This window comes from Pogoniulus pusillus, chromosome 19 (genome assembly GCF_015220805.1).
Source record: "Pogoniulus pusillus isolate bPogPus1 chromosome 19, bPogPus1.pri, whole genome shotgun sequence".
NCBI classification, from domain to species: domain Eukaryota; kingdom Metazoa; phylum Chordata; class Aves; order Piciformes; family Lybiidae; genus Pogoniulus; species Pogoniulus pusillus.
Genome location: NC_087282.1, coordinates 5,531,946 through 5,539,974, shown reverse-complemented (window position 1 = coordinate 5,539,974; position 8,029 = coordinate 5,531,946). Strand labels below are relative to the sequence as shown.

The 8,029-nt window shown below is 47.2% G+C and overlaps 1 protein-coding gene across 1 annotated transcript; it reads left to right on the top strand.

Moving 5' to 3' along the window:
- Positions 1-7,442, top strand: YIPF6 (Yip1 domain family member 6). Its single transcript, XM_064159024.1, has 7 exons — positions 1-79; positions 874-1,002; positions 1,830-1,908; positions 3,017-3,059; positions 3,812-3,937; positions 4,040-4,197; positions 5,192-7,442. Exons 1-7 carry the CDS (start codon positions 41-43, stop codon positions 5,308-5,310), a joined length of 693 nt encoding a protein of 230 aa, XP_064015094.1. The 5' UTR covers positions 1-40; the 3' UTR covers positions 5,311-7,442.
- The last annotated feature ends 587 nt before the right edge of the window (positions 7,443-8,029 follow it).

Sequence of the window (8,029 nt, the reverse complement as noted above, 5' to 3'; positions counted from 1 at the left end):
TGACGTCACGCGCGGCCTCCACGTCGCCAGGGCAGCGAAGATGGCGGCGGCCGAGGGGAGTGCCGCCGGGGCGCCGTTGGTGAGTGGGGCCGGGGGGAGTGCCCGGGCGCTCCTGACGGGGACAGCTCATCTCGGCTTCCGAGTTGAGATCGTGGCCAGACTCGCTCTTGCCTTTGCTGGGCGGCAGCGGGCCCGGCGGCAGCGGCGCGGCTGGAGCTCCGATGCTCTGTGCTGCGGGAGGCTGCGGCCGAAGCGGGGGCAATGGGGATGAGGCGAGGGCCGGAGGCCAAAGGCTGACGGGGAGCAGTCGGCCTCCCGCCTCTCCCTCGCTGCTGCTCGCCGCCTGCCCTGTGCTTCGAGCTCACCTCTGTAGCTGGCCGGGTTGTCCTGTGCCTGCTTCCATCTTTGGGAGCTGGAGCGATCCAACCTTCCACCCGAGTGGAATAATTCGTGTCCTTAACAGGCCTGGCTTTGTGCTCGGCCTGCTGGTGTCGAGCTATTTCCTTACGGAGCGCACGAAAGACAGCATCCCTGTGTGCTTTGCTGTGGTTGAACTGCTGTCAGACGTTGCCTTACTTAAACACAAGCAAGCTCTTTGCTTCCGTTAGTTATTGCTGGCTAAACAAAACACGGAAAACAGGTTGGGGGAGTTACTGGGGAAGACAGAAACGTTTGATCTGTAGACATCGATTCACCTCTTTAGACTGAGCTGTAAATCAGGCAGGCAATGACTGGACTCTGTTGGCTGTATTAAGTGTTGTGCTTGTGGCTTCTGAGCAATTGTTTTCATTCTAACCCCGTCTGAAAAGCACATCCAAGTAAACAGCAGGTGGATTGTGTTTCTCTTTCCTAAAGGCTGCAAAAAACATTTAGTTTCCAGGTCTCACAGATGTGTCAATATCTGAAGACATTCCAGTGGAAGGGGAGATTACTGTTCCTGTGGGATCTCACTCTCCTGATGAAGACTTCTCCACGCTGGATGAGCCTGTTAGGGATACCATTGTGAGTCTGTGCCTTTCTCTAGGGTAAAACAAGTACTTTGCTGATCATTTTTGGCCAACTGGTATAGAAAAGAGACCTAACAGCAGCCTGACAGGGGCTACAAGAAAACTGCAGAGGGACTGTTTCCAAGGCCTGCAGGGACAGGATGAAGGGCAGTGGTTTGAAATCAGAGAAGAGGAGATTTAGATGGAATGTTAGGAACAGCATCCGTGAGGTTGGTGGAACACTGCAGCAGCTTGCCCAGGGAGATAGTTGGTGCCCCATTCCTGCAGCCATTCAAAGTCTGGCTTGACAAGGCTCTGAGCAGCCAGCTGTGATAGAAGATGTCCCTGCTGACTGCAGGGCTGTTGGACTAGATAATCTTTGGAGCTCCCTTCCAAGCCAAACCATTCCATGATTCTATTTTTGTATAGCTCTACTTAATTTGTGTTTCATTATAATTTTAGGGATTATTTTTTTTATTGGCTTCTTGTGGATCAGAAAAAAACCCACAACAACCCTGAATTATAACCCCAAAGTTTCTCTGTGGCCTCAAAGTCTTTGAAAAGCTAAAAATGTCAGGTGGAGCTTGGGAGAAAACTCTCCTGACTAATAGGATTTTTCATTAGTTTTATTTTGCATGGAGGAGCAATCAAATTCTTGTTCTTAATTGGATGTTATTAATGACTCTGTGTTATGAAGGAATGCAGAAAAGGCAGCTGTTTGGTGCAGAATGTTGGAGTTGGATCCTGTCTAGATTTATCAGCAGTACTTCTGCCCATGCAGCTTTTAGTTAGAACTGTGATGTTTCTGAAGGGATAAATCAAAGTGCTGCTTCTTTGTTTCAGATGAGAGACCTGAAGGCTGTTGGGAAGAAATTTGTCCATGTCATGTATCCCAAGAAGAGCAGTGCACTCCTCAGAGACTGTGAGTATGAGGGAGACTTTCAGAATCTTGGAAGGATGTCTTGCCAGCAGGCTTTGCCTGCAGGGGGAAAGGAGAGTTCAGGGGAACAGGGATTCAGAAGTGGCATAGTTCTATGATTCCAAAATGGCTGTTCCATGTTTTTCCTGTTGTTGTAGATTGCTGAATAGCAAACTTGAGAAATCAGAGTGTTGGCAAAGGCCTTGGAAAGTAGAACAGAGTCTGTAGAACAGATGATATCAGAGATGGCATACAAAGGGTCAGCAGCTCAATGTCCAGATGACAAGTGACAAGTGGTGTCTCACAAGGGTCTGTATTTGGACCAGTGCCATTAAGTATCTTCATCAGGGCACCCTCAGCAAATGGTGATATGAAGCTGAATGGTGCAGTTGATAAGCCTGAAGGACAGGACAGCATCCAGAGGGACTTGGGCAGACTGGAGAGGTGGGCTGAGGTTCAATAAGGTAAAGTGCAAGGTCCTGTAGCTAGGTCAGGCAAGTCTTAGATATCAATCCAGACTGGGAGATGATGAGATTGAGAGCAGCCTTGCAGAAAATGACTTGAGGGTGCTGGTGGATGAAAAGCTGGGCATGAGCAGATAGTGTGCACTTGCAGCCCAGAAGGCCAATAGCATCCTGGGCTGCATGAGGATAAGTGTGGCCAGCAGATCAAGAGAGGTGATTCTGCCTTTCTACTGTGCTTTGGTGACACCTCAGCTGGAGTGCTTCATCCAGCTCTGGAGCTCTCAATGCAGGAAGGGCATGGACCTGATGGAGTGGGTCCAGAAGAAGACCATGAAGATGATCAGGGGGCTGGAACACCTCTGCTGTGAGGACAGGCTGAGGGAGCTGGGGTTGTTCAGCTTGAAGAAAAGAAGGCTCTGGGAATGCTGCTGCTCACTACAGGGAGGTCAGACTAGACAACCTTTGGAGGTCCCTTTCCAACCCATTGTGTGATTCTATAACATGGCATAAGATGCTTGATAGAAAAGTTAAAAGGGAGTGTAATGTGCAAAATGGTGCACTGAGTGTTGGGAAAAGTGCTTCCCTAAACCCAGGGAAATCAAACTGAGCATCACTCTAATATTTATGATTTCTTTCTTTCCCTACAGGGGACCTCTGGGGCCCTTTGGTGCTTTGTGTCTCGCTTGCTCTGTGAGTACTTGGAGTGGAGAGATTTGGGGGTTTCTAATCTTTTCTGTTGGAGAAAGGGGAAATGAAACATTCCTGAGTGTTGAGTTCAAGTTACCTGATCCTTCTCTAGGTTTTTGTGTAAGATCTCTTTGAGCCACTTCAGGCTTAGGACCTCACCCATTTAAACTCAGGTTTTGAAGGTGAACTCTTCCTAGTCCCCTGTCCAAAGAGCAGTTTTACTGGGAGGTGTCCTGATTCCCATTGTCCTTGAGTCTAATGCGTTTGGACAACTTTGATCCTCACCTGCAGACTAAAACCTTTGAGATCTGCAGAGTCCATGCTACATATTCTGCAGAAGCCATGGAAAAAGAGAATCTCTTGTAGGGGATCATAGATAGGAGATGATGGTGGCTCCCAGGAGCTTTGGCTGCTCCACTGTGTTGCTTGTATCCTGCAGTTGTAAGCCTTCTTGAGAGGTTAGCAGACTTCTGGTGCTTTAATTTTGCATCTTAATCTATTGCCTTTGGTTTCATTCTCCTCTGGGTGCTGTGCAGTCCTCAAAACAGGTAAACAGGCTGAAATGCCCTCATCTGAGCCACAATCATTTTCTTTTCCTGTGTAAAATTGAGGATACTACTAAAAATAAAGAGATTAAAAATGGTGGGTTTGCAGCTTCAGTGGAGGTTTTGGGCTCCTGCTCTGTCATCTACTCCAAGTCTATGAAACCTCAGTCATTGACTGCAAATGGTTCCTTTTATCTGTCACTGACACAGGATGCTGCAGGGTGGATCAGCAGATAGCAGAGATGATGGAGGGCCCCAGTTTGCCGAGGTCTTTGTCATCATCTGGTTTGGTGCTGTTGTCATCACACTAAACTCAAAGCTTCTTGGAGGAACAATGTGAGTGCTGGTGTACTTAGTGGTGCTGGAAATGATCCTGCTTCTGGAGCTCCTGCACTACTTGGTTTGACTGCTTCTTCCCCATTTCTGTCTCTGTTCCAGATCCTTTTTTCAGAGCTTGTGTGTTCTGGGTTATTGTGTCCTGCCTCTCACAGTGGCCATGTTGGTGTGCAGGCTGGTCCTGCTGGTAGGCTCTGGGACCATCAGCTTCATCATACGTCTCGTTGTAGTGATAGCCATGTTTGGTTGGTCAACGTTGGGTGAGTAACCTCTTGTGTTACAACTCTGTCTGTGGGCTGAGTAGTGCAATGCCTAAGGAGGTGGAGCTCCACATGTTGTGTTGGATGTTAAACTAGGATGGATTCTGCGCTTTAAGGTGTTTCCCAGGCTGTGAAGTGCTGTAGAAATAATTCTTCAGCTGTTGTGTCAATAGTCATGGTGCAAACTGCTTTCAGCAGGAGGAAGATAAATTAATATTGAAGCCTGTGTGAGACCACTGAGTGTTTTGGTTTCTGATCTGCTCTAAATACTCCTAGAAAGTGCTGATTTCATACAGATGCACTTGCATTGTTTATTTTCTTCATCTGTAAGTCTGACTCTTGTTACAGAATGTCCAATTATTTTTGTGTATGATAAAGTTTAAATTGGTGTTGGTACTGAGTGATGGATTAGGCTGTTTTCTTTCACCATAAAAATGGTTTGAGTTGGAAGGGACAAAACTCATCCAGTTCAACTCCCCTGCAGTCGACAGGGACATCCTCCTCTAGAGTAGGTTGCTCAGAGCCTTGTCAAGCCTGGCCTTGAATAGCTCTAGGAATGGGGCACCAACCACTTCCCTGGGCAACCTGTTGCAGTGTTCCACCACCATCATAGTGCAGAACTTGTTCCTAGCCTCCAGTCTAAATCTGCTCTCATTTCAAACCATTGCCCCTTGTCCTATCACTACAGGCCTTTGCAAACAGTCTCTCTGCAGCCTTCTTGCAGCCCAGTTCAGGTACCTGAAGGCTGCTATTAGGTCTCCCCAGAGCCTTCTCCAGGCTGCACGACCCCAGCTCCCTCAGCCTGTCCTCGTAGCAGAGGTGTTGCAGCCCCCTGATCGTTTTCATGACCCTCTTCTGGCCCTGCTCCATCAGGCCCATGTCCTTCCTGTATTGAGGGCAATGCAGCTTGGAGTTGAAAGTTGTTACCATCTGCAGTGGGCCTTAGTTTTTTTTCTGCTGCCCACATCTGAAGTGTTTTTCTCTCTCTCTCCAGCTTCGACAGCTTTCCTGGCAGACAGTCAACCTCCGAACCGCAAAGCTCTCGTCGTGTACCCCATCTTCCTCTTCTACTTTGTCATCAGCTGGATGATTCTCACCTTTACACCTCAGTGATCTCCCACCAGAAGAGACTGTGTGATACAAACTGGAGTTCTTTTCATGAACGCTGCTGCAGTTAATCATTGGCTTTATCTCTTTCTAATTTATATAGAGAGGTATTGTAAAAAAAAAAAGGCAGGTTATGGGATAAAGCCAGAGAACTGCACAAATGGGTCGTTTGTCTGTCCCTCTTTTTGAAGGATGCAGAGTTCCAGCTGCTGAGGGGTTTATTATTTAGCTCTGCTCTTCAGTCATGTTAAATAAAAGATGCCAGCTGTGACAGGGACCGTTCCTCTGAGGAACAGAGCGAGGCGCTGGGTAGGTGAAGAGGAAGCCACAGGATGGCACGAGTTGGCAGAGTCCTTGCTGTGCCTGGATTCTCACTGAGGATGAATATGCCTTATGAAACAACAGAACTGCTGTTAGGTGTTGGGTAAGGAAGAAATGTGCTCACCTCCATTCCCTTCTGAAGCAGAGAAATGTATATAAAGCACATCACAGCACTGTGAGCTCTCACCTTGAAACTAGAGCTGAGCAAAAACTTGGTTGGGTCCATTTTACAGGTTAACAGGAGCTGGGCAGAAGGGAGTTGCCTTTGCTTATAGTCATGTGTGTTTGTTTTGTCCCTTCATGTGTTAAGAAAGAGTGTTGCAGCCAAATGCCTTTGACACCACAGTTCCACTGATCCACCCATTTGGTGAGATGGAGTTTGTTTACACAGGTTAGTTAAACAGCTTTTCATGTGTAGAAAAGGCCAGAGAGGTAAAAGTCCTGGAGAAACAAAACTGGTTTGCAGGAGGGATTTTACCTGTCCTAGCATACTGAGAATGAAAAACTGTCTGGAGTCTACCCACTGCAGTGTCTACATGTATTAAAAACCCAAAGTGAGTCGAGGTTTCAGTAGGTGAGAGGTTTGGGTGTTAACATCCACCACCAGGGCTTGTGCCTGAGAGTTTTAAGTCAGGTTGGAGGAGGAAAACTGAATTGTGTTGAAGGTGGTGGCTGCTGTGAAGCTGGAGATGAATTCTGCTCTGACTTGCTCAGATGAGGCTTCATTTGGTTGCTTGGGTGGACAGCACTGAAACATAAATGTGTATGAATTTCATATGGTTTCTTGGTCCTTAGAGGTTTGGGTTTTAGGATTGGTGTTTGGTTGGTTGTTTTTTTTTTTGCTTACTACTTTTTCTGACAGGGGAGGAAGTTTCCTCCTGTTCCTTGTAGGTGCCCTGTGCACCTGTCTGGAGAACCACCTACAGGGGTACGATGTCACTTAACTTTCAGCGCAGGGATTGAGAGCTAGAGAGCTGCTCGTTGAAAACTGTATGGGAATTATTTAGGCTGTATGTTATTGTCAGTGTCCAGGGAAAGAGCTTTGAATCATCTGGGGAAGAAAAGCTGCTCTTAAAATGTCACTTTTCCTGAAAAGGAGCAGCATTTTGTTTCCTTTTTCCTGTAGTGAGACCTGTACTGGGTGCATGTGAGCTCTGCTGAGGTGCAAGCATGCCTAATTTATATCTGAAAGTGCAGATCCTGCTATAAACACTGCAGACATTTGACAGTTGGGATGGCAAATCCCAGATGTGCAGATTAAAAGGGCATTTCTTTCATTTCTGGGAGCTCAGAGAAGTGGGAAGGGAAAAGCTGCTGCCAGCAGGGATCCAGCTTTGCTGCACAGCAGGAGGATGTGCCAGGCTGACGCAGCTCATGCTGTCCCCTTACACCTGCACCCACAGCTGTTGTAGGTGCTGCAGGAGGACCTGCAGTGTTTCCTCTCTGTGGGAGTGTGTTGGAAATGGGAAATTTGAAAACTTCCATTAAATTATTACTGGTGTGGAATACGATTTGGTTTTCTTTTCTATTCAAGTGCACAGTTCTCAGTTTGTTTAATCATTGCTTTAGCTTTATGAAGGTGAAAAGTACTCAAGGGAAGTAGATAGTAAAGCTGTTGATTGTTGCAGTGGGGTTCTTTGAGCCAAGAATTTAACCCTCCTTTCAGAGAAATCCTTGGAGTTCTGCCTCTGTAGTGTCTTTTGGTTGAAGCTGATAGATACCTGAAAGATACTTGGAGTCACATTTAATTGATGCACTCTGTCTGAAAAGAAGGGAAACTGGTTTTAAGAGGAATTAAAGTTCCAGCTTTTTCCTTACTTGTTTTTAACATGGGTATGTGTCTCATGATTGCTTTCTGTCTCGTTGCACTTGGCTTATATTAGAGGGAAGGAAATTACTTTTGCTTTACCTGGATTTACTATTCAGCTGGTCACTGGAGTTTTCAGTCAAGAGGTGGAAGAACCTGAAAGAAGAGGCAGAAATGTACTGGTTGTGTGGTGAAGGAGTGGGTTTTCCTTCTGTCTAGACTGTCCTTTTGCTATGAAAGGCTGAACCAGCTGATGCTAGAGGGCCCTTCTAGTCTGCTATGCTTTGATCCACCTGGAATATTGCATCCAGCTCGGGGCTCTCCAGTTCAAGAGGGACAGGGACCTACTGGAGAGAGTCCAACAGAGGACTACAAGGATAATGAAGGGTCTGGAGCACTGCCTGGTGAGGAGAGGTTGAGGCACCTGGAATCATAGAATGGACCTCAAAGCTCATCCACTTCCAACCTCCTGCCACAGACAGGGACACCTCCCACTAGAACAGGTTGCTCAAGGCCTCATCCAACCTGGCCTTGAACACCTCCAGGGAGGGAACAGCCACAACCTCCCTGGGCAACCTGTGTCAGTGTCTCACCACC

Excerpts from the sequence above, each read along its gene's own strand:
- YIPF6 (XM_064159024.1), top strand. The coding sequence starts at position 41 with ATGGCGGCGGCCGAGGGGAGTGCCGCCGGGGCGCCGTTG. Across the intron at positions 3,060-3,811 it reads CTTTGTGTCTCGCTTGCTCT|GATGCTGCAGGGTGGATCAG; the intron begins GTGAGTACTTGG and ends TCACTGACACAG. Across the intron at positions 4,198-5,191 it reads GTTTGGTTGGTCAACGTTGG|CTTCGACAGCTTTCCTGGCA; the intron begins GTGAGTAACCTC and ends CTCTCTCTCCAG.